Genomic DNA, 27,695 nt, shown 5'->3' on the forward strand with positions numbered 1-27,695 from the left:
AACAGCTGGAACTCAGTATCTTGAACTCGCTTATCTCGACATTCATGCTATCTCAAAGACATTTTCCGGTCCCGTCAAAATCCCTTCTTCAGTATAATTGTCTTTCAGTCCCTTTAAATCAAGAAACAGATTCGTACAGTTTCTTCTCACAATTGTCGAAAAGTGTGCCTGTTAATAAACGTATGTGTACACCCTGGGGTAGTGGTTAAGGCATCTGCCGTGGGAACGGGAAGAATCTCACTGTGAACCGTTCTGATTTATATGGTTGGTGAGCTGCCAACTAGTGAAATAATGGTCACCAATAACCTCTATGCCTGTTGCAAGGCCTTAAGGGATATATCATAGACAAGTGTGTCTCATACGTTAAAATGATTGAGGCGAGACTTTAATAAACAAACACTACATATGTACAGTATAGGTAGTTCTTTAAATAATGTGCGTATTGCATATCAAAGATTTTCTGTAGCTTTCTTTGTTTCTGCAGGATTCAAAGAGTCACAGAATTCTAAAAAGAAACAATAGTCACATATGATAACGAGTACAGCTGTACGTGATAATGATTCCTTTACCTTTTATTTTAAAATGACAATTACGTCAGAAATAATACTATTGTATAAAGGTACAAGCATGTAAAAATAGTGTTTGGCTAATTATAACATATTCTGAAGGATAAAAGATCTAGTAAAGTCATAGCAAAACTAGAAACCCATACCAGTATTATTAACTTCGTTGATGCTCCTGTACATACTCATCCCCAATGATAACGTGATTCCTGCGCAAACACGATGACGCATCTACTTCATGATAATTAATAAAACAAGCAAATTTGACGAATTGGTATCCCCCGCCGAAGGGGTTTGTGGTGAGGAATGGCAAAAAAATATATCCGGCAAAAAGTTAAGGATGTTAATAAGAAGCAAATAATTTCATTAGTCAAAATCAATTTAACAGAAAACAAATGTTTAATTAAAGAGTACATAATAAATGTATGATACTTTGATCCTGACTAAAGAATTTATTTTGAATGGGATATGCTTACTGTAATAAGCTTAGATTTTAAAATTAAATGCAGTTAATTAAAATGTGAGCTTGAAGTTCAACTGGAACGAAATGTTGTCTTTGAGTAGTTTGGCACCAGGTGTTGCTGTTTAAAATGTACATTTGAACTTAAAAGAACAGATGTCTTTAAGAGATCACAGGTAAGATATCTTGGACATGGCAGAGGGCAAGGTTTGTGCAGTCACAACTTAACATGTTGAAGGTTTGAACATTTAAAAAAAAAGGAATGGAAATATATATATGTATATATTTATATTTTTAGGGGGTGGGGGAGGGAATGCAGTGGGGTTGGGAGGGGAGGGGAGGGGTGTGACCAAAGCAAGTGGGTGACCAGGTGTGGGTGCGCAACTTCACATGTTTATAATAAATGTTCACAGAAAAGAATGAAAGAAATTTAATGAAATTCTGCCAAATGGTAAGTTTGTTATGTACAAATATGTGGATTTTTAGACATTTAAAGGGCAATAACTCTGAAGTTACAAAAGAAATCCGTACGAAATTGTGTGTGCACAACCAAATTATAGTGCTCTAAATTCTGTTAAAGTTTCATAGTTCTAGGTCAAATATAGCAAAAGTTATGATGCAGAAATTGCCATATCTATAGATCTGTAGCACCCTATATAGTTAACACTAGAAACTTCTAAGGGCCATAACTCCGGTGTTACTTGGGCAATCTGTCTGAAACTTGATGGGCCCCATAACCTCATAGTGGTGAACATGTATATGAAGTTTGTTTGAAAAAAATCTAAAATAAGGAATGATTTTTTTTTTTGTGGGGGGGGGGGGAGGGGGAGGGGGGGTCGGGAGGGGGAGGGGTGTGATCAAGGTAAGGGGGTGACCAGGTGTGGGTACACAACTTCACATGTTTACAATAAATGTTCATGGAAAAGAATCAAAGAAATTTAATGAAATTCTACCAAATGGTAAGTTTGTTATGTACAAATATGTGGATTTTTATACAATTAAAGGGCAATAACTTTTAATTTACAAATAAATCCGAACGAAATTGTGTGTACACAACCACATTATGGTGGTCTAAATTCTGTTTAAGTTTCATAGTTCTAGGTCAAATATATCAAAAGTTATGATGCAGAAATTGCCATATTTATAGTACCCTATATAGTTAACACTAGAAACTTCTAAGGGCCATAACTCTGGTGTTACTTGGGCAATCTGACTGAAAATTGACGGACCGCAAGAACTCATAGTGGTGAACATGCATATGAAGTTTTGAATAAATATTCCTAACCATTTCCTAGATATGGCTCCGGACGGACGGACGGACGGACAACGCCAAAACTATATCCCTCCGACTTTCGTCGGGGGATAACAAAAATTCCTATTGCGTGTGTATATTATTTTAACTATGTATCAGTATTTATTGAATTCTAACTGTTCATATATATATATACATTGCTAAATAACTCGGTAAAATACAGAAATCCCTAGTAAATTATCAAATCCTTTGTATGAGATTCGAATCCTCATGAACATTATATTTCAGATCAATTTTCCCCTCCTGTTTCTATATTCTTTGTTTCTGACTTTGATGCTTTGTATTTACATATATGTCTTTACATAACATATTCCCAATTCATTGTTTATGTACATATATAAAAATTAACTAATATCACCTTTGATATGACACTAAACTTTTCTCATCTGCAGTATCAGCTTCGAAAATGTATCCGTCGTTGTGTCATAGACAAAATAATAAACTCTCTAAAAATATATTCATGCAAAAATAAAAAAGAAAATTAACTGCCGCCGCTAGAACCCACACGGCAAAAGATATGTTGAAATAAGCAGTATACTTTATGTAATTTGTACAAAAATCAGAAATATTATGGCTTTGACAAGTTTTACTACGTTTCATCTAAATCTATTCATAGTCATGTTTGTAAACATCATATTATGATTATCGTTGGGGCATAGTACATTTCAAGAATCAATAAGACAGATTGACCAAGTATCGACTGGATACACCTTGTGTCTAACGGACATTCAACCTGGCTTCGGCGGGAAACGGTAGTCAGCAAGTCATATAAGGTAATAAATGCTTATGCCCTTGCACCCTCCCTCTCCGATACATTTGCAGAGAGCTATCTGTTCATGACTTTGTTTTGTTAAAACTTAACTTCCCTCTTTTGAAATATTAATGGTTATAATATTATTTTTTTGGTGAGTATGTTTGAATCTGATATTCGCATGTCTGTTAGTATTGTTCGAGATCATACAATAACAAATGACACCATATTCACTGACGAGGATGGAGTCGAGGACGAACTAAGCGGTTATTAGCAATATTTGCTTTCAAGTATATGCTCAAACCTTTGTCTGAAGTTAGATTTATTTAAGGTTCATCAGTCATATTTCATTGAGATAAGAAAACCTTTATGGGTCGTTGTGATACGTAGTATCACCGTTTTCTTGTTCACTTTATCATCAAATTGTAAAAAGTTTTATTCGCTCAGCAAATAAGATTATAGAAACATGCGTCAGTGATTCGAAGGTAATTTATGCTAAAAAAATGCATTTTTCTTATCTTAGTTTTTGAAAGAAACTCGTATTGTTATAAAAAAGCAGATTACTTTTTTCTCTAGAAGTCTTGGTAAACTACTAAAATGGTGAAAGCCTTATTATATTTCAAATTTCCAACAATTTATTTCTTAAAAAGATATATTCTTCTTCAATAAGAAATAGGTAGGTATTTGGGTATGCAATTTTGACTATAAAATGTATATTTTATTATTACAAATTAACATGTTTATAATACTATGATTTATGTAATTACATATTAAATTTTATTTTGGTAAAACATAATTTGTTTTATGTCTTTTGAAAAGTCATTTATCTTACATGGTTTGTAACTGAAGTAACATGTCAGTCAAATAACCTTGTTTAAATTCTCATGAAAATCCTCCTCTTTTATTTTATTTGAAATTGAAATAACACGGCAATCATACAGGTGACATAGCCGAATGCAATAAAGATCGGAATCGGAATGTTTAATGTCAGACAAAATGTTAAAATTCTATTTACCACAGACCGGAGCAGTGTTAGCATTGAACGGACGTTGTGAGGACTAATTTACTCTACAAATGTATATGCAGAAAATGCCCTCAAGTAAATGTGACATGTGTGTTCATAAAAAAGAATAGAAATTAAAACAGAAAATAAAGAAATAAAGAATGAATCAAAGAGAAAAATAAATAAATATATACGCCTAAATTGCCCCAACCTAAATGAAATAGTTAAATTTAATTGTGTGTTTTTTTTTGTTTTTTTACCTTTAGCTTGTTTTCGTCCAGCATTGATTTCTGATATCATTGTAAGGACTGTGTTAATCTTTTAATTTCATTTTCTCTCTGTCTTTTTTTTAAGAAAATGTGTTTTTTGTTTTTGTCTCGATTACTTTCCCTAAAGACATAGATAATTAACAATAAGTATAAATCAAGATTATGTACTAGTATCACTACTGTATGAAATATTTTGTGTAAAATTTGTTCACCTCTTTTTACAATATGTAAAGTGTGGCAGCTGATTCTAATTAAAAGTATTGAATGTAATATAACTGGAAATATTTCAAATTAAAAGAGAAATGGCTTCTCTGTCCATACATATGTAAAACGTATACAACAAATATCTAGAAATATGAGAAATGTTTATGACCCCTTGTTATGGAAAGTCATTTAGACGAAAAATCCATAGGAAAAAGATAATGAAGTGTGAAATCTGAATATTTCAGGTAGGAGGGATTAGGACAACATTCTATATTGTTGCGAAAATGCATGAGAGCGGAGCATACGGTACAAAGCGATAAAGACTGGAAGTCGAGTGCATGCGATCCTGCTTCAAATTCTCAAAAAGGGTCCTTATTTTTTAAATAAATGTCTTTTTTCACACAAAAATATATATCTTCCATGTCAATATTAACGCTTAGCCGTTACGTTTTGAGGGTGTGGGTTGGGGGTGGGGGGGGGGGGGGGGGGGGTGGGGAATCAAACAACACCAAATCATAGAAAGAAAGAGTTGTTTCACATGCAAATTGAACAGCATGTAACACATGTATATTACTCTACGAAACAATTATACTGATATAAACACTGAATTCCGGAAAAGGATTGCATATAGGGGACCCACATCCGGACAGTTTAAACGACTTTAAAAACTCACCATTTTCAAAGAACTGTTACATATGTTCGTTTTGACGCATTTGCAATAATGTACCAGTGTTGAAATTTCACATAACTAGGTGAAACGCAGTTTTCAGCAATTGTTTATTTTCATTTCTTTACAAATTCATTTTCAAAGGGGGACAACGTTTTCAGAATATTTTATGTGTCCGTCGTACGGCATAGCATGTAATGGTCAGGTAAAATATTGGTAAAGATGATGTTCGTTTATCAAAAATATCTGTGTTTTGATGATATACTCCTAAACCTTAAGAGTAACAGGTAAATCTTATTTCGAACTTGCAGATAGAATTATGATAGAAGTATACATACAAGGACATTCATTCCGGCAATATTCAGAAGGTACCTTCGAACATATATACGAACATCTATGGCACCTGTTGCCATCCCAGTACATATCTGTGTCGCAATTTAGTCTTGAATCTGTAAGAAAACGGGTTAAAATTTCGTATTCTTTGCAGGATAAAAGCTAACAAATATGCATGAATTTACGAAAAAAGATGAATTCTTCGTATTCTATTTGGACATATTTTTACATTATTCTTTACGAGGAGCGTTCAAAGCTTAACGATACGGAGCTCACAACATTTTATGCCCCAGAAAGTGGGCATATTAAAATCGCACTGTCCGTCTGTCCGTGTGTTTGTGCGTGCGTGCGTGCTTCCGTACGTCAGTGTAAATTCTTGTCCGGTCTGTAACTCTGCCATCCATAAAGGGATTTTGAAATGACTTGGCATAAATGTTCACCGTAATGAAACGACGTGCCTTGCGCAAGACCCAGACTCCTAGCTCCAAGGTCAATGTCACACTTAGAAATCAAAGTTTAACAAGTTCTGTTTAGTGTCCGGTGCATAACTCTGCCATCCATGAAGGGATTTTGAAATAACTTGGCATAAATGTTTCCCACAACGAGACAAAGTGTCATGCGCAAGATCCAGACTCCTAGCTCTAAGGTCAAGGTCACACTTAGAAGTCAAAGGTTAACAGGGTCTGTTTCGTGTCCGGTGCATAACTCTGACATCCATGAATGGGATTTTAAAATTACTTGGCATAAATGTTCCCAACAATAAGACAAAGTGTCACGTGCAAAATTCAGACTCATAGCTCCAAGGTCAAGGTCACACTTAGAAGTCAAATGTTAATAGGGTCTGTTTCTTGTCTGGTCCATAACTCGGCCGTTGATGAAAGGATTTTATAATCACTTGGCACAAATGTTCCCTATATTGAGATGACGTGTCAAGCGCAAGACATAGACCCCTAGCTCCAAGTTCAAGGTCACACTTAGAAGTCAAAAGTGTTTCTTGTCTAGTCAATAACTCTGCCATTTATCAAGGGATTTTAAAATAATTTGACACAAATGTTAACCGTATTGAGAAGGTATGTCACGCTTATGACCCATGTCACTTGGGTCAAGGTCAAGGTCACGAAATGGTGGTGTTGTTTCTTTCGCAGACAACTGTAGCATTCTTGGGCATGCTTCGGGGGCATTTGTCAGCAATAGTGACAGCTATTGTTCTATTTGATATAAACATTTGTCACTCAGACAGAGTGAGAAAAACAACATTCATGAGAAACAATGATCATACATTTAAAGTTGATAAAATACCCAAGTATACTCGGCCTAATTTGCATTCTTCATTGATTTGCTACTAGTTTTGTACACACGATTAGCACAAAATCTTGTGAACTGTAGTTGAAAGGTGCTTAAGTTTCTCATTTATAGACAATTTTAATGGTTCACTGTTGCTAAGATCTTGGACCAAAGTATAAGTATAATAAGCTAAAGGGATATTCTGTTTAAATCGACATTCCTGTTACCAGATTTTTTTATTAAATTTGGAACCTGGGTTTGAAGTTATAATTTAAATTATATACATTAGAAATTTCAATATAACATTACTTCAATTTCTGAAAATATAGGGGTTTCGTGCTGCAGATTAAAAAATCTTTGGATTAGGAAATGTTATTTTAAATTATGCAGGCTTACCAATGCGTACAAAAAATATTTTCTTAAGAAATAAAACAAGGGGTGATTCTTTTCATTGACTGACTGTTGATTGGCGATCCGACATTACATAGACAGAACGTAAATAAACTACCTCAATTTTCAGCTGAAAAGATCAAAACATTTTCTAGATCCATGGGGCATGGTTTCAATAAACTTGGTAGTGTACAACTACACTACGCCAAATATCTAAGTTCCGGGGATTGCGGTTATAGACAAGAAGATGTTTAATGCTCTCATTATATACATATAGGGGAAAGTGACTACGCCCTCTGTGACCATTTTGTTTTTTTTAAGTCCATATGAAAATGACCGCGCCTCCTCGTGGCCATGATATTTTACCAACCGAAAAAAAAAATTGAACAATCTTGGTAGAGGGTCATACAAGGAACATTTCTGTGAAAATGTCTTGACATCGGACAAAGTTTGTGACAAGAAGGGTTTTAAAGTATGTATTTTCTGTTGCCATTGCAAATATAGTTCTGCATGGAACAAATCTCATTGAAGAACTTTGGAAGAGGACATCCAGGCCAATTTTCAAAAACTTCCACCAAATTGATTTCAGTGGAAATGTCTTTTGTTGAAAAAAACTGTGGACGGACGGATGGATTACAGGAGGACGACAGACAGTGAGTGGTCTAAATGGCTAAATCCGGATACTTTATACTAATTAGAAGTAGAATCGTATTATAAAAAGAGAATATCTTGGCTCGTTTATTCAAATAATAGGTACAGATATAGGTCTCGCTCATTATAAACCTATGGCTATTTCATTATGACAGTTATTTAGAAGAATTTTGATTAATTGCACCCATTAACCTAACATTTTCTTTGAAGTAGCTGGACCAGAGTTAAGGCGAGATTGATATTTAGGGCTCAGCAACTTTAGATAAAGTATCAAACGGTTAGTAAGGGTATACCATTTGGCGTCCCAAAATATATGTATATATAAGCTAGCATCTCAGTAAGCTACAGTGGGAATAGTTTGAAACTTCACACACTTATTCACTGTGATAAACTAACTTACACTGCATTGGTTTCATAACAATTTTGCTTTTTTTTACAAAATTATGCCCCTTTTTAACTTGGCATTTTTTGTTTAAGTTTTTTGTATGTAAGTTGGTATCTCGGTAACCACTGATGGGAATGGATTAAACCACATATTTGTTCGCTGTGAAGATCTGACATGCAGTGCATTTGCTTGATACTCTACTTTGCATTTTTTAAAAGATCATGCCCCTTTTCAACTTTCATGTTCAGTCAATTGACAAGGCTGATGAATAGTCTAGCGTTGCTGTCATCTGACAGTATGATTCCTTACACAATGTAACGACGTTTTCTTATAACAATAAGGCTCTGCTCATTTACACTGATATATCCTTGACTGACAAATATGTATGATGTATGAATTGACGTAAGGTATCAAATACTTGTAAAGAAAATGTCCATGCAATTTCCTCAAGTACACCGTCGGAACATGTTTTTATGTTTCATTGATACTTTTTTCCGATCGAGCTGTCGGAATGTTGCTAGCCAGGACACATGTACGATACGTGGGTAAATTGTTTTGCAGTTTCAAAAGAATTTTAATATACTTTGTTTGTAGCTGTCAATTTGATGGTTATTTCCATTCTAAACCTTATTTCCGTTTAAAAGAGCCTTCAAGCTCATGTGTCAATTTCAACATGATATATGTTTTTCTAGTAGGGCTTTTGTCAGTAATGCCAAAAGTGTTAAACGAACACGTGCATGTTGGTGCACATGTCATGCACGTGCAAAATATGCAATATTGGTCAAAACGCCGAATGCAGTTACTTTGACCGTGAATCGGCCAAAAAATAAATCAATAATTAGCTGCAGTACCTATTCAAATGTCGGTATGTGAAATTTTGTGTGAATACATGTATTATTAACAAAACAGTAATACAATATAAACTGACCGATTAGGAATTTTGTTGAGTGTAGATCTGGTCCAAACAATGAATCACTTTAAAAAGTGGCCATAATTCTCAATTACTTTGTTGCAAATCATGTATAATTACAATGACGGGAATATATTAGAATGCATTTATTCTGTGAAAGCATTTTAAACGGGAGAAATTAACTATTTGTATCTCAAACAACCTATACATTTGACATTCAGTACATATATAATTTGCCTTATTAGAAAAACATACACCTACGTATCGGATTTTTAAACACTCACGACTATATACATACGAGGGGTGTTCCAAAAGTAATGTGACTTGCATTAGTTCTCCTATACTCATTTTAACTTGCTCTGCCGTTCAAAATACTCTCCGTCAGCCTGAATACACCTTTTGAGCCTGTCAATCCAATTTTGGAAGCATTGTTCATACTCTTCTATGGAAACACCTATCAGATACTGATAAACAGCAGATCTAAGGGCATTTCTCAATTTCTATCTCTTTCTAGACAGATGATATTTAAGTTTGGGAAACAGAAAATAGTCGCAGGGGACCAGGTCCGACGACAACGGAGGGTGTGGAAGGACGGTAACCTTCTCTGACTCCAAAAACTCAGTCACAATGCGTGCCCCTTGTGAGCGGGTGCATTATCATACAAAAGTCGGAGGTACTTACTACTTAAGTCCTGTTTTGGGGCGGTGACTTTTGTAGTAGTTCTTCAATTTTCTTAGAACAACGTTTTTATAGAATTTTCCTGTGACCGTACTGCCTTTTGGCACCGGCATTTGAATAATTGGACACTTTTAAGTGAAAACAATTACATACAAAAAAAAAACCAAAGAAAATATCAAACTGGGAATGCCATGTTCAAAAAATGCAGCCTCCCCAAAACGAAACCCACAGCACGCAGACGTGCACACTACAAACACAAACACACGAGGACAAAACGAACAAATAAAGGAACACAGTGGGGCACCGCCTTGGCACGGCCAGTGGCAAAAACACCACTGAGGAGCTTAAACCGGTTTATGGTGCGCACCCAACCTCACTCTAACCCCCACCATGTTCCAAAAACACGGGACAGTGTAAATAAAAGTAAACCTTCTTTACCGTTCGTATTCGTTTTGCAATACTTGGGCGTCTTGCATTTTCGGTAGCCCAAATTCGGTTGGAACACTTCCGCTTTGGTTCAAAATAATAAACCCAGGTCTCATCACCAGTAACTATATTGTCAAAACCCTTTTTGCTTTATTTTGGGTACATGTTCAGGAGTTTTTTTGACATTGGACCACGGGTCCTCTTTTGTTCATCTGTTAACAAACGGGGTATCTATCTTGCAGTTATGTTTCTAAGTTTTAGGTGTTTCTTCAAAATTCTATGAACTTGTGCTAACGACAAGTTTTTCATTCGGGCCGATTGCCTTACAGTTAATCGGGCATCCTTTGTTTTAGCAAATTGCGGTTTCTTTGATGTTACCTTTCGACGTAGTTGTTTCAGGACGACCTGTGCGAGCATCTTCTTTGAGTTGCTGCTGTCCTGTCCTAAATTTAGCTACCCACCTGCAAATAGTCATGTGAGACATTTGACCCTTCCCATAAATGTCGCTTCCCTCGCGGTGAATATCTACAGGCCTCATGCACAGGTGGCAGTAACGTACCTAGGATTTGTTTTAGGGGGGAGACTTCGGTGTGAAAAATGTGTGGGATTTTTTCGGGTGGAGAAATCACTATCGTTTTGTACGCCGTTGCTCGCTCGTGATGCGTAAACGGTTTGGAACTGGGTTTCGAAGTAAGGTTTTTCTGAAAGATTAATCTCTTGCCGAAAAGGCGGCCAATCATTGATAAGGAAATATTGTTTTGAAAAAAATACGGACCTGGTAGCAATGCACGTGTGAAACTGTTCATATCTACCTTGTAGATGGCTCATTGTCACAGGAGCAATTTTTTTTTCAAAATGGCTTTTTGTCATATTTTTCCTAAGAAAACATTATAATTGTAATAGATGTAAGTGCATATGGCCCATGGACCCATACTGTATCCTAGGTACGTTACTGCCACCTGTGGCCTCATGCCGAGTAGCGACCTACCTTTTATGTAGGCCCTAATTTCAAGCACCTTTTCAGCTCTTTTCCCAGTCATTTTGTGTATATAGTGTAATGAATACGCTATAAGGTAATGTACACTGTGCCAAGGTCAGTAATGTGTGAGCGAGATATTTACCTATGTTACGATTCAGTGATCATTCAGTGTAATGAATACGCTATAAGGCAATGTACACCGTGCCAAGGTCAGTAATGTGTGAGCGAGATATTTACCTATGTTACGATTCAGTGATCATTCTGTTTTGTGTACACATGGCACGATTTCCGCGAAATAAAACACAAATGACAATATTTTTGGAACATCCCTCGTATACAATTATATAACATTTATTATATAAGACTGATTTTTTTCTATATTTAAAACAATTTGGTCCAGGAGACCAGGCAAAATTAAGTTATTGCTTGAAGAAATTTGAATTAAAAGCTCATTATTTTACATTTTGTTTATAGATATATATCGCTTCTCGGCCTTTGTGTAATATCTGTTCTTTTCGATATAGGCAAACATGTATCGTGGTTTTAAAGTAATTTGCTCGAAAGGAGAAATTTCAATGTTATTCCAGCACATCGAATTTTTTCTAGCCTTTTCTGACTTTAATTTAATACTTTTGTTCAATAAATAGCAGGGAGGATATAATAACAAGTAAATATCTATTTTGATGTTACCTTTACATGCAAGATTCAGAAATTCATCGAGGTTAGTGTGTCCCTTGTAATTAAGTTTGAGTGTGTGATTCTTGTCAGTAGCAATACTGGTCCAAACATTTGAAACCGGCTTATCAATCTGACCTGTGACTGCCACAAATGTTTTCTTTCTTTTCAATGCTTCCCTCACTTTCTTTTCTTCTATCACCGAACATTCGTTAACCACCCAGAAAAATTCTTCTGCCATATTCATATTCAAAATGTCAAAAATTTCGTCGAGGATGAATTCATACGAAATAGTATGATTGCTAGAATACCCTGTTTCTATTTCAGCTATTCTTTCGACCCAGCTGGTGTTTGAATGGTCTTTTGTGAAATGTAGGCTTCTACTGAAGGCTGTACCTACTACTTTTAAACGTATCACGGAGTTGTCAGGCATTTCATCTATAAGCCGTACAGTTAATATCCTTTGGTAAAAGAATGAGCCATATTCCTCAGTATACGTGTCCCAAAAAATAGTAGCCCTGTACGGTTTACATATGGTATCCGCCGGTGGCCCTGAAAATATTACAAATTGATATTCAAAATATGAGCACATATTTAACAGCTTGAGCTTTTCTGTATTTTATGTGTTACTCGCTTATTCAATAATTTCATTTCGAACAGTTCTTTGTTTGTCTATACCTAAAACGTTCGGTTTTGTCAGAGAACCGGTGGTCTCTCTGCACAAAACCGAAAGTAGAGGTTTTGAATAATTCCATTTACAGTTCAGCTCATTTGTCAGTATATTTTTTGGAAGAATACTGAAAAATGAATACAAATAGTACGCTTGATATGTATGATATCAAAGCAAAAACTCGTTAAAGACTGTGGAAAAGGTCGAGCTAGTGTTCCATGTCAGTACACCATCAATTAATTCCATCAAGATTGCGAGCAAAATCGCTGATGATTAAAAAGTACACACTATAATACTTAGTAAAGACATTCTAATGTTCCGTGCTCTACTCATTTTTGAGCAGCATGCCTATTATCAAAGATGGCAGCTCGATCTTCCGCCTCCTCTACCGACCTGGACATTGTATATAGCAAAGAATAGCCGATGCCGACGCAAAGAAACCGACGATACAGCAGATTGCCGATATGGATATGTACCGTTCCCAACAGGCAGGTAGTCAGGTAGTATATTGAAACAAATTCAAACCTTGCATAATCTATGATTTATACATTTAATTTTGTTATTGTACACATTTATGTAATTTGAAACTAAAAAGGGTATTTATTGTGAAACCAATTGCATTATTGATCAAATACGCCTACTGTATATCGTTTTGAGAAATCAATATCGGCTGTCGTAAAGGTGGTTAATCAAATTTTGATCAAGTGATCATTTACACTTATTTGTGTTAAGTGACTGCTTAATACGTGAAAGATTTTGTTTTAAATTTGACATTCCTGTCCTTGTTTCCCAAGCAAGATAGAGTTTTTTTAACATTTGTATTCTTACGACTTTTGGGCGTAACAGAAATTAAAGAACATAGCATTTTAATGATGAAAAATCCTAACTGTCTTTGGCGGGATTGGATCTCAGGTCGATCATGTGCTAGAACAATGTTCTAACCACTGGGCCAAAGAGTCGACTCCCTGACGCATTTGTCACAAATTGTTTTTTTTTAACGTAAAGTCTATGCGTAAGCGACCGTAACACTTCACTATTTCAAAAAAGTCATTATTTATGACGACGTGTAAGCCGTTTTGGCATAGAAACTGCCGTTCTCGGTACAAGATAAATTCCGTATCCCGGACGATCCCCTATCTTACGACGTTTAGGGCGTAACAAATCAAAGAGCATAACATTTTCATGTAGGCTCACTGATGTACAGGTTATATGTAAGCGGCCGAAACACTTCCCCTCTTCAAAGAAATTATCATTTATTATGACGTGTAGGTATACAGACAACAAATAGGAAATTGGTGGATTAAAATAGTCCGCTGTTTTTGCTCTGTAGAGCTAATTTCATTATTTTCTTTACAATTTTTTTTTTTTTTTTTTTTTGCTGAAAGATCTTTGATTGACGTGTAGGAACATTTTCATAATAATATAATAACATGACAGATTTTGTCATGGAAACTTAGAACATACACCACCATTACAATTTGGGGTATTATTTCTTTGCAGTTTAAATTGACTAAAATAGTTTTCTTGCATCAAACACGACCCAAACTTTTCTTTTGATTTTCATTCAGCACTGACAATATTCTTCAAGAAAATGGCAGTTACAGACATTTAAAATGGGTCCTGTTTTGTGCTGCGGCTATTGGTAATATGTCGATTTTATATAGGATAGAGCAGCCCAGCTATTTAGTGTGTTGTAACCTGTAAACCATTTTGGCATATAAAGTGCCATTTTCGGCACGAGATAAAGCCCGTTATCCCGTATGAGTTACGACTTTCAGCCGTTATAAAAATTAATGAGGATAGAATTTTAATGACGAAAAATTCAAATTTGCCAGTGGTGGGATTCGACCCCAGATCGCTCGGGGGTAGCTCTAACCACCGAGCCAAAGGGCCTGACACAGTTGTCAGAAATTTTTTTTTAAATGTACAGGCTATGCGCAAGCGACCGTAACAGTATAAATCAAATTAACAAATCATATGAAGGTCAGAGCTATTGTACTATATTTGTCAAGTACAAGGCTAATAGAAAAAATCCTTAGAAATGCACGTTTTGTAGAAATATTATTACTTTCCACTACCTATGTTGGTTGCGCAATCAAGATAAATTGAATATTGAATTCCGAAGATACACACTGCTTTTAAATTTACCTTTTGGTTTATCGCAATGCAAATATAAAAGAATGTGTATTTAAATCGAAAGCAGCATATTAAAGGGGAGTAATTACATAAGGTCAAAAAAACAGAAAGAAAGTAAACATACATTTCTAATAGTAATCTAACTCTATGAAATGGATCATTTAGTTCCTTATAAAAATCTCTAACAAAATATATTAAAAATGAAAAATGTCGTAAAATGCTGCTAAAGTATGATTGCCCACCTTTAAAATTTCGCTAATGTTCAAAAGGAATGCAAAACTTTACTTCGAGGTTATATTATGCGACGTGAATCAATGGTAAATCTACAATTAAAAACTTTAAACGCGCATCATCAGTTGTTACGTTAAATATTTCATTTCTTCAGCCTGCTTGAAAATATTTTTATACACAAATATTATTATTAAATCCGACCAAATATGGTGCCTTCAAGTGGTATCTTCGTCACCTGTGCACCTGGAGCTCATGCTGTAATTAATGTAATACAAAATCTATTGCGTGCATCGTATGTGACGTTGACGTTATTGAAAACGTTGACGTGTTGATGCAACACGAGTTTTTCTATGTTGCAGTCATTCCGGTATACTTGTGGTCACTGCACTGCCAAATTAAAAAAAAACTGAATTGTGACTTGTATTGTGACACAAAAGCGCTTTGCTTGTTGATAATGCAAGACTAAATTAACTTTAAAAATGAAATACGCCGTATTCTGACAAAACATCGTTGATAACGATTTTGATAAACAGGCGCTAAATTTTAGAAAGATCGGGCTAATTTAAAATAATCTTGGTTTTACGACTTTAGCTTTAAGTAACAACTTAGCATTTACAGGCGTAGCAATCCACCCAAAGTTTAAAATTAAAAATCCTGGTCAACCTGTTTATCATTTAAAGTAATCGCGACTTTTTCGGATATTTGATATTCCTTTCCGGTGATGAATATCTTTATATCCGAATAAAACACATCCGAAAACGAGTTTCATAAGCGGTATACACGCTGCAAGAAGCACAGAAACGTTGATACCCGAAATGAATGGTAGCTTCATTTTGTCCACACAAGGTGCAGCATGTTCACGTAAGTGTATGGAAAGCCATAGCTGTCTTCTGATGTTGATATAGCACTTTATACTGTACATATAATATATCAGTATAATGAAGTGCCTCTACTTGTATGTGCAGTGCTTTTACATGTAAATGATGCGCTTAACACTGTATATGGGGCGCTGTCATCAGCATGTGCCGTGTTTTTAACTTTAAATGCGGTGTATGCGATGCTTTAAACTACATATGCTGTGCTTTTAACTATATATGTTATGCTTTTTACTGTATACGTGGTACTTGCAATTGTATATGGATTGGTATTACATTTTTATGCGGTGGTTTCAGCTTCTCATGCGGTGATTTCAGCTTTATATGTGGTGCTTTCTAATGTGTATGCGGTGCACTTAACGGTATATGCGGTTGTTTCACCTTTCGCTTGTCCTCTTTTCATTATGTGTAGTGGTTCGATTTTCATATTCGGTACTTTTTTTGTGGTGATTTCAAGTGTATATGCGGTGCAAACTTCATTCCAGTTGAACAACATTATGAGATCCAGTCAGATAATTGCGGAAAAAAAGAATATTCCATTTTTCCCCATTTTGGTAGCATTTCCAAGGAGATTTTTTTTTGCTTTTAAAGAAATTAAACAAAAGATAATAGGTAAGGGTAGATTTCTCGGAAGCACAGAGCACCACAAACACAGCCTCAGAGCCACGTGTTTGCAAAGTATGCCCACAACAAAAAGAATCTGTAACGGAAAAACATAATAGACGGGTTGCTTCAAAGATCCAACAAGTCGTATTAATTTTATGCAAAATATAGAAAAAAGGGGGAGGAAGGGGTATGGGGTAGAAAATGGGAGAGGGTGTAGGGGAAAGTGTTACAAGGATGAATATTCAAAAGGGAATGCTACGTTCCTTAAACCTACATGTAATTACACATGTATTCATACCCACATTTTAGCTCTCAGTTTGGAAGATATTCCATAGTGTTGACCTGTCAGACAAAATAATCTCTCTTAGAAGATACATGACTCCTACTTTTCTTGGTGTTCTTTCGTAGCTAATAGGTCATTTAAGAACATAAGACTAGTAATCCTTTCTAAAATGGGCCTGGATATGTGTTACAGCTCTCAGAAGATTGCTAATTTTATATAAAACATATAGTAAATTTATTACTACTGTATACCCTATACGAGGCAGAATGCCCTCGCATAATATCCTATGTCGGATGTTTTCGGCAATATTCGTTAACTTTCGTAATATTCCGATCTCATAATGTAGTTTGCACATAATGTTATTTGCACCGCATATAAAGTTGAATTGATTTATTTATTTATTTGGGTTTTACGGCGCACCAACACAGTATAGGTTATATGGCGCCAAACAGGACTACAAATTTTGGTTTCACATCTCATTTACATCGAAATAAAAACATGAGGTATGGAATATAAAGTTGAAAGCACCGAATAAAAATATAAAGGTCTAGCAATAATTGCATATACAATAAAACGAACCGTATATACAGTTGAAAGCACCACATATACAATACAATGCGCCACATATAAAGTTAAAATTACCGCATGTAAATTTAAACGGAATACACATACAGTTTCAGGTACCTCATATACACTAGTCCCAATCGGTTACTCTAGTTACCTCCCCTGACGCTCCGTCAAGAGTCACAATCAACGACAATTTAAAATCGGCGTAATCAAGGTACTTTCGTCTTTCAAACATGAATGCAAGCATCATGATGATTTAATGGCTAAAAGAAAACTATTTCTGAATAGCAAATTTATTCTTAAGTTACGCGATATGTCATGTCATGAGCACTTCGCAGTACCTGAAGAAAGTCACCCACTGACCTATATTATCGATTTGTTTTTTTTTCCATTGGTGACGTCACAGCTTTATTGTATTACTATTTGCGCATTTCATTCACCGTCATGTACCGGTACCTGATAGCAGATAATGGGGAGCACGAGGTCTCAGGCTAATTCTAAGAGTATAAATCAATTTAGTGTGATATTGTTTGCATATTTACAAGGATCTAAAGTTAAATTACAACATTTGAAAACAAAACTATTCTGAGGAGAGATCAATTTATATCTATTCTCATGTGTTTGTTCCTTCATGGACACCCAGAATAAACGTCTGTGGACAAATCGAGCACGACCTTACACTGTGCTAAATGCCGTATGTTCATGCATATATTTAATAGCCACTTTTCTTTATAAGTTTTACGCAGAACATGCTAAAGAACGTTTTTGTTCATGAGATAGATATATTACCCACAGCAAATTAATTTATGTTAGAATGTGAATCACTGAAGATTACGCCTGTTTTCTAACGTGACTGAGTTGGACGTAATATCACACTGAAATGTACGAAAGACCGGTGGTGACTTCGAACTTCATACTTCACAATTCAAACTTCACACTTCACACTTCATATATATAATGCTTAATACACATACAAATAATAGGAAAGTCTGAAGTGTGAAATTTGAAGTCTGAAATGTGAAGTGTGAAGTTTGAAGTGTGAAGTGTGAAGTAGAAAGTCTGATTTTTGAAGTCTGAAGTGTGAAGTGTGAAGTTTGAAGTGTGAAGTCTGAATTTTGAAGTGTGAAGTTTGAAGTTTGAAATGTGAAGTTTTAAGTGTGAAGTCTGAAGTTTGAAGTGTGAAATCTTTTTCGGGCGTTTTTTTTCTATTTTTAAAATGACCTGGAATTACCGAGATTGCGCATAATGAAATAGAACAATGATTATGGCTGAGTTACTTCTGACTCCAGAGGCGTTCCATTACTTTACCTACGCAACTGATCAAAGAAATTGGTATATAGTTAGATGGTAAAGATTTTACTCCTTTCTTATAAAGCGGCATTACATTAGCAATTTTCCATGAAGACGGGTATCTATTTAAGATGAGAGATCTATTGAATAAAGAACAAAGTGGCTTAGCTATGGTTTTCGAACATCCCTTCAGGCCCACAGGCTTTGTTGACAACTAAGTTATCTAAAACGTCAATTACGTCTTGCTCAGAAATAGTAAAGTGGGAAAGAGTTGTATTAGACTTTGCAGGCAAACTCAGGTAGAACAGAATTGGAATCGTCGAGAGTTGATACTAACACGAAGTAATCGTTCAAAAATGTAGCTTTATGTACGTCAGAAATAGCAGTGTCATGATTTTCGTTTTCAAGGGGCGGAATTTCTTCTTCGGCTTTAGGATTTTCTTTGACTAGCATTTTTACTGTTTTCCAATATTGTTTAGGATTTGTAGAACTTAAATCATTCATGGAAAATTCAAGAGTAATATAAAATTGTTCGCGTAGGTGTTTTTTTCATACTATTGACACGATTTCTTATTTTCTTGTAACATTGCCATTCTGATGGTTTCCCGGACTGGATAGCAATTCGCCTTAAACGATCACGTTTCCGAGATGTAGTACGAATAAATGAGTTATACCAAGGCCTATCGTTGGGGCGGATTTGTACAACTTTAGTAGGAATGCATGTTTTAGCTAGATCTAAAAATGTGTTTTCGAAAAAAAGATGTGGCTACGTCTACAGGGTCTGAGTTAAGAGCTGTCCAATCAGTGGCGTTTATCGAGTTGATACTGACACGTAGTAATCGTTCAAAAATGTAGCTTTATCTACGTCAGAAATAGCAGTGTCATGATTTTCGTTTTCAAGGGGCGGAATTTCTTCTTCGGCTTTAGAATTTACTTTGACTAGCATTTTTACTGTTTTCCAATATTGTTTAGGATTTGTAGAACTTAAATCATTCATGGAAAATTCAAGAGTAATATAAAATTGTTCGCGTAGGTGTTTTTTCATACTGCTGACACGATTTCTTATTTTCTTGTAACATTGCCAATCTGATGTTTTCCCAGACTGGATAGCAATTCGCTTTAAACGATCACGTTTCCGAGATGTAGTACGAATAAATGAGTTATACCAAGACCTATCGTTGGGGCGGATTTGTACAACTTTAGTAAAAATGCATGTTTTAGCTAGATCTAAACATTTTTTTCGAAAAAAGATGTGGCTTCGTCTAGAGAGTCTGAGTTAAGAGCTGTCAAGTCAGTGGCGTTTATCGAGTTATTTAACTTTTCAAAACCGGCTTAGTGGTAGTTCCACACTCGGCGGGTGTAACATGTCCTGGCCTGGAAACTGCTTTTTACATAAACATAAGTACCAAAGTGATCACTAATATCTGGCGGCGTTTCAAAATCTCCAGAATCCAGTGGTATTACAGTATTTGTTAATGCAATTACATCAATTAAAGTGCTTGTACTGTGTGTTATTCTAGTTGGTTTATTAATTATATTTGTCATATTATTAAGAATAAGTATGTCTCTGAATTTACGATTTGTTACATTTAACTGATCTTCATTTATATCTCCAACTAAAATAATATTATCTGATATTTCTAAAGCCTGGTCAGCAACAACCACACATCTTTGCCAGAAGTCGATAGCAGAGTTTGATGGCCTATAGACTGTAGCAATAATAAAGTTTTTATTATGATCTTTTATTTTAATACACAGAGATTCCGGTAAAATAGTTTCAAGGTCATTTAATCGTTTTGGCTGTAATCCTGAATTACAATATACTAGGATACCACCTGAGTGTGATGAAACATCTTTCCGAAACATATTTTCTAATCCTTCAAGTTCCATCTGCAAGTCAGAAATATTTTGCGTTAAGTGAGTTTCGGTAAAACAGATAACATCGAAGTCAAGAAAATTGTCTTTGATATAATCTAACTTGTTGCAAATACTCCTTATATTCTGATGCAGTACAGAAAAACAACCATTGGATTCTTGACTAGGCCCAGGATTGGGATGGACATCACCAGACAAAGAAATAACTAATCGCATTATCATTGCATAATGAATATGATCTAAGATTAAGACTAGGGTGTACATTTTTGAATCAACAAAATTATCAATATTTGAACGAGCAGATCAAAGCGTCAATCAAAGACACGTACATGAAAATGAAAGCAATATATGAAAATTTCAAACTCGAGTTACATACAAGTTGGGTTACAAGGTGTAACTTAATAATGATGTTTCGATAGAGAAAATGCAGGTATTTCGCAAAAATCGAACATAAATTTTAACTAAAAAATGCAGCTTTTATACAAGCACGCCCACTAAAGTAATGCAATCCGATCGCCATTCTCCAGGCTCCTAATTCGTTACCTATGAGGATACAATGTCAGGGAAATGAGGTCAAAGAATGACGAACGGATGCATAAAATAGTTAACAGAAAACAACCGAGACAGACCTGGACGCGGGGACACAAAGATGCAGCAGGAGTTCATGAGGGACAGCGCGGTTCAAGAACGCTTGTTACACAGTTCATTGAAATATTAAATATTGAATTAGAACGAAATGAGAAAAGACAAACATTAACCCGAAATGAGAGAAAAAAAAGGACTGAAATATTATCAACTGGAAATAAATTATCATTTTACTATTTGGATATTTCTTACGCTTATCATTACTATATATAATATACGCCAGCCGTAACAGGCGAGAAAGAACAGTAAGTACCCATTCTTTAATTATCTCCATTCTTTTTCAAAATTATTAATTCGACAAATCATAATATCAGTATAGAATAACAGAGACAAAATAAATATATGCAGTACAGTTCGTTATATCAAGATAGATAAGCCTACCAAGAAAAAGTTGGCACTTTTGTCCTAATAATCTCCCTTCCAATTAATTTATTTCCAATATAATCCTATGTAGGTAAACATTTCATTAACCTATAACTGAATATAAAAAGAACATCTCACCAAATACGCATGAGAAACAAATCTAAACAAACAGAAACAAAGCGGTATTTCTCTTTGCGATTCGGGCAATATTATAGTCAATTCCTTCGCGTTTTTACAAGCATATATCATTTTTATCTAATTGATAGTAGATATTCGATACTTTTACAGAGAGAAATAATAAAGTAGAATTTATAAAGAGCATACCCCAACCTCATCCCCCATATAAACAATTTCGGTAGAGAACCCTACAATGATGAAACAGACCAAGTTTGATGAAGATCAATAGCATTTCACGAGTAAAAGTAATGTAACGGTATTTCTATTCTTAGCTCTGCCGGCCCCTAAAAAGTTCCAAAACGCCCGAATTTGAACAAAATACAATGATGCTACAGACCATGTAGAACTATTTGAACAAACTTGACAGAGGTTCATACTAGGACGGTACTGACAAACAAAGTCTGGTGTAGTACAGACTAGCAGTTTCAGAGTATATTAAGAGAAAATGGTAATTCAGGACGCAGAACGACGGATGACGAAGCTGAAAAGTCACAAAATACAATAAAAGTAGTTTTTTTTTTTTAAATTAGCATATATCATTTGTAGTGACGCAGATGTGTAGATATTGCCCTTTCACTGATACTAGTACACCTACATGATCAAATAAATTTAGATTTATTCCCATGATATGATAGGATAAGTATTCATTTTGATTTTAGTCATTCTTCTTTTGCTTTTTAACATTCTCTCGTTTGTAATTTGCAGATAATTATGTGTATTTTTATGATTTCTTTTGACTGCGTAAATGCCGTAGAATAAATAAACGATATCATAGTATTCGATTTCGTTTAAATTTTTTATATATCTTTTTTCACATGTATTTCTTTCAAAATTGTAATATAAGTAATTTGAAAGAAATCGACAAAGATATAGAGGGCGCGTAATAAGTTTGGTTGAGTGTATAAAATTGAAGTATGTTTGTACTACCAACCCTGTAGATAAGTAAACATTATAAACTATAATATATATAAAGTTCCGGTTTCTAGATTCTCCAATAATACGACTCTCTGTTAAACATTGTCATATCTAGAGGTTTTAAAATCTGCCTTGTAGTTGTTTAATGTTGTTTATTTATTTTTTTTTCAAAAAACAAAAGGAGTTAGAACAGCTTACTCAATGTGATTTAAAGCAGTCATTATGATTTCCGTGACTTATACTTTTGATGTTTTTTTTTTTTTGTTTTTTTTTTTAAAAAAAAATAACTTTTAATGGTGTATCAAGACGACAGGCGCCCCTCCCTCCTATGCCCCCGAAATTATTTTAGGAACGGGCAAGCACCTTGGTCGAACCATCGATCTCCAGTAAGTCGGATGGATTGCTTCCTCACATGAACACGTGATTCTACTGCTCCGTCCTGTTAGCGTAGTAGACAGAGCTTAAGACTATGAATACTCGATCCCTGGGCATGACGAAAATTTCCCCTACGATTTAACAACGGACAATGTCTTAAGAAATTTGTCTTCCGCCCTTGATAGGGTGGGGGGATGATTGTCCGTAGGTGTGCCAGTAATATCCGGAAAACCATGTCATTACTGGTACTGTAAGCAAGAACATAAAATTTAATGAAGAATTGTTTTAAAAGGCTCTATATCTATGTCGAACCTCCAGATTGTGTTGTTTTCAAAATAAAGATAATAAAATACTCACCCGTCTGAGAAAAAACACCAGGTAAAATCTCCAGAAATACGAAAAATACAATAACTGGTACCATAGCTCCTTCTCATTGCATTTGCAATCATGAAGTGTTTTAGTTTGAGTATTGATTTGTGATTTGCATCAATAACGTAGTATGCTTTATGATATTAGATATATGTGTATATTTTGTAATGTTAACCTAACAAGGAACTTTAAAAGATAATATCGTTATGTCAATAGGACGTATATAGCCTGTTAAAGCAATTTTAAGTAGCAATAATTAATCTTATCAATTAAGATTATGAACAAATACAAATATGTATGTTTTTTCTTTTGTACTTACGAGACCAAAAGTGAAAAAAATATAACTTTAAACGTAACTGCATTGCAATTACATTTCGAAAAAGGCAACATTTTACAAGTTCGAAATGAATGAGAACGAAATTTTTTTAATTAAGTTCCATCTACATAACAACGATATATTGCTACGTGTTGGTAACGCACGCAATGTTGGAAATGTTGGTCAAATAAATCATACAGTCAGCCAAATTACTGTTGAATAGCAGACAGACGGACAATTCACTAACTGATACAGACCGCTAGATGAGCAACGGACAGAACACCACTTATGACCCACAGCAATAGGTGTAAAATAAATATAAGGACTAGACTCAAAAAAATGTGAAGAGTTGTCATGCTTATTACCGACACCTTAGGATTTGAATAGTCATATATTTGAAAGCTTAAAGGGTTTCAAAAATGTATCAAAAATTTAAATATGTAGCGGCGTACTTCTTTGGCTGATTTGGTGATGTTTTACCTTCTATTATGTGAAAATGAACCTACCATGCTCACTATTACATCTGATCAAACTGGTTTCAAAAAATTTCTTTTCGTTAAAATCGACACCCATGCCAATTATGGATACTTGGAGAAATTTTTAAAAAAGAATGAAATTCTACCATACAACATTTATATATTATAATTGCATCAGTGGCTTGTAATCGTGCATTTTCTTGAAATATTTGATAAAATAAGCTGCAAAACATCAGACGCTAAGCTATACCAAAATATAAGAAGCTTCTGTTTAACTAGCTAAACAAACAATATTTAACTTTTTTGACAGTTACATATAGTCATGTATTTTCATCATTTTCCACCAATTCGTACTCTTGATGGTTTGCACATATTAAATGTGAGCAGGGTTTGCATTCTACACATTTCAACTATCTTGATGGATATTGGTCAACCTTGTTGTACGACTGGAACATTCTGAATTCCTCTTTTGCGGCATCTGTATCCTGAAGCAGTCCATTCATGTTTGTATCTTCATCAATTTTTAGAGCATTTGTTGCTTTTTCCTTTTACGTTTTATGCCTTTTTTTCTTCTTCTCTTTTGTGATTTTTCTTTTCGTTCTTTGCGTTTCCTTTCTTTCTCTCACGTTCAAGTGTCTTCTGTTGCCTTTTTACTTTTCGCTTTGCTTTTGCCGCATCTTCGGCATTTTGTCTCCTTTTTCTCTCGTAGCATTTGAATTGCCAAAGAAATAGAAAAAGCTTTTAGTCATTTTTCTCTGTGTGTGACGCTTTTACTTCTGGGATTCTAGGCTCCTCCCAGGCCTGGGCAACTTCTTATTCATATCTGATGGCTCAGGACTTGATTCAGTGCCAGATATACTTGCTATGCTTGCTGTGAAATTCTGTAGGGCGGATTTACCTGGCTCATCGTTTTTGTTCACTGACCTAAAGGGTTTAAACTTACTTCCATCTATACCCGTTGGTGATAAAAGGTAATATCCAAACTTTCTGAATCTGTGCACTACATGTTCATATGTTATCCCATGTCTTCTTCAGAAGTGCAGGCAAGTATTTTTGTTTCAAACAACAGTAGTGTTTTCATATTGCCACGGTTGACGTTTTCTACAAGACTTTCTTCATACAGCAGAAGAAACCGATACCACATTTGTTAACAAGCATAAAGAATAATGTCATGGTGCTGGTGCTTTTCAAAATTTACTCGAGTCCTAAGGAATGCCACAAAAGTGTCCGAGTCAATCCAACCATTTCTCGTTGCAAAATAAATTGCTTCAGGAAATGTACTTTGTCCTATTCACCCGGAAAGAGGATATTCTCCAAATGAATTGGATAGTACCAAACAGTCTTGGTAGCGTTGTACTTGCCACTAGCTGGTAGACATTTTGCCCCCCTAGGAGCGAACAAGGAATAGCCAGATTCTTAGCTTTAAATACCCTTCTAGAATTTTTCAAATATTATTTATTGTGTGAAATTTCCTTTTTTCAAATAAATAAACACTCTTTCGAACCAGGCATTTATCATTTCAAGAGCTACCTCCGATCTTTCATGACCGAGACTCATTTATCGATTACTTTCAATAGGATATGTAATCGAATACCAGTACTTTAGATTACTTTATCTAAAGTAATCACGATCACATGATGATTATGTTGGTGCTCTGACTTCAGACAAGTTGTTGAGTACATTGGTGTAAACATAACTTAGATTGACCTTATTTATATGTTTAACTTTATACAAAATTTGCCATTTTGTCACTTTTATTAGAGCCTTTTACAGCGGGGAGTGATTTTATATACACCGTCATATCTAACTTGTTGAAAATAGGGTAAGTGCGAAGTTGGCATGCATTAAATGCGTTTAAACTCCACAGCTTCCTTTATATAGAATACTTACCGTTCCCAGACGGTGCCCCTATTTCCAACTTGAATTTACTGTCCTTTTCATTTTTCATGTTACGTATATCGTCTTGTTTGTTGTTCGTGTTTCATTCCTGTGCGTACATGCGTACGTGTGTGTGTATGTCGGTGTGCACTGCTGTGATTTACGGTGTAGGAGGACTGTATTTTTGGAGCATGGCTTCCCCTGTTGCTTTTTTCCACTTTCAAAAACACCCCCACGCTTTTATTTACCCCTTTCTCCAGCTTGTATTTTGCATATCATAAAAATATACTTGTTGTTGGATTTTGAAGCAACTCGTCTGTTTTATTTTTCCGCTACAGTTTCTTTTTGTTGTGGGCTTACTTTGCGATGCCCGGCTCTATGACTGTGTTTGGGGTGGTCTGTGCTTCTGGAAAATCTACCCTGACCTTATGTATTTGTCTATGCTTTTGAGTGTACATTTAATGATACTTACAGCAATGGTAATGTTAACCTTAATGCGTTAAATGGTTGGATGTGTGACATTTGTTATAGCCTACAGCTGTACAATCGTTTGTTTTGTTACATATTCTCCAAGGTATTGAAACGAAATTTCCTTGGAGTCATGGATAAATGTCACATAAAGGCGGCAACAGATATTCATACTGGTATTGGGTTGCAAGAATAAACAGTAAATTGTTTGCTAGCAATAAACAAGTAAACCTAATTGTTATTAAACTGTTGTAGTTTGGTTCATTATAAGCAAGTTGGCACTAAGAGAGTCGGAGTGGCAGGACCTCAGTTGAGTTGTTTCCCCTTAAACTAATGACATCAAGGGGAGGGGATGCTTTCGTAGGAGTGTAAGCAAAAACTCTCGGACAGTAGAAATTTGAGTCGATCTGTTCAAATATACATAATGGCTGGATTGTTAACTACGTGATTTATTAAGTCTATTGTTTGGCCTATCTTGGGTTACACCCCGAAAAATACATGATGGGGAAAAAAGTAGCCGCTGCATAGTATTGGAAACATTTGCTTGTGGATGTAAGTAAAAGAAAAGATATAGCACCGGTCAAATATAGCGGAGTATAGTTTTTATTGTCAACTTTGAAAGTTTTAATAAGCAAATTTTATTTGATAAAATATTTGGTAGCCCTCAAAACACTTCGCGCATTTCGGTAAGGCATATTTTGTACAATCTTGTGACAGAAATATTATGTATCTATTTAAAGCCATAGAAAGTGCCACTATGTAACAAAACTTGGTAAGCGAAAATTTGCTAGATCTTTTGTAATTTTTTGACTACTAGTTAAGACCTAATATTTTCCATCTGACGATATTTTCCCTATAATTCTTTGAATTCCACGTTTGAAAAGTTAGAATTCATAAAGTGCACTGAAAGATAATGTCCATCTTCTAAAGTAATTAGATTCCTGCAACTAAAAATTCACAAATACTTATTTTGCGACGTTACTTATTCTATATGTGTACATAAATAGATTTATGTCATCATTTCTATAACGACTGTTTTGTAGCCGTTTAAGTAATATTAAATTTAATATAGTAAACATTATGAAATATAAATTTGCAGCATTAGTGGCTATTGTCGTATGATTTATTTTCAGCAAATGTGAAATATTTACATAACTACAGACAGTGAAGGGGCCTCCGTGGCTGAGTGGTTGAGATCGCTGACTTGAAACTAACTTGTCTCCCACCGCTGTGGATTCGA

At 35.1% G+C, this 27,695-nt stretch overlaps 1 protein-coding gene across 1 annotated transcript; it reads right to left on the reverse strand.

Annotated features, from left to right (window-relative positions):
* Positions 1-449: 449 nt before the first annotated feature.
* LOC123549819 (uncharacterized) lies at positions 450-23,389 on the reverse strand. The gene is made up of 5 exons (XM_053546611.1): positions 23,306-23,389; positions 11,956-12,492; positions 5,568-5,678; positions 3,391-3,396; positions 450-505 (listed from the first exon to the last, which is right to left on the reverse strand). The coding sequence occupies exons 1-5, from the start codon at positions 23,367-23,369 to the stop codon at positions 450-452; spliced, it is 774 nt and encodes a 257-aa protein (XP_053402586.1). The 5' UTR covers positions 23,370-23,389.
* Between the last annotated feature and the right edge of the window lie 4,306 nt (positions 23,390-27,695).

The sequence above is a fragment of the Mercenaria mercenaria genome, chromosome 6 (assembly GCF_021730395.1).
Source record: "Mercenaria mercenaria strain notata chromosome 6, MADL_Memer_1, whole genome shotgun sequence".
NCBI classification, from domain to species: Eukaryota; Metazoa; Mollusca; class Bivalvia; order Venerida; family Veneridae; genus Mercenaria; species Mercenaria mercenaria.

Bases quoted from the DNA above. Each gene is read 5' to 3' on its own strand.
- LOC123549819 (XM_053546611.1), bottom strand. From the start codon at position 23,369: ATGGTACCAGTTATTGTATTTTTCGTATTTCTGGAGATTTTACCTGGT. The intron at 12,493-23,305 runs GTGAGTATTTTA...TAATATTTTCAG, and splicing joins TGGTGTTTTTTCTCAGACGG to GGCCACCGGCGGATACCATA. The intron at 5,679-11,955 runs GTAACATCAAAA...GTTTTCTTACAG, and splicing joins TCTGAATCTTGCATGTAAAG to ATTCAAGACTAAATTGCGAC.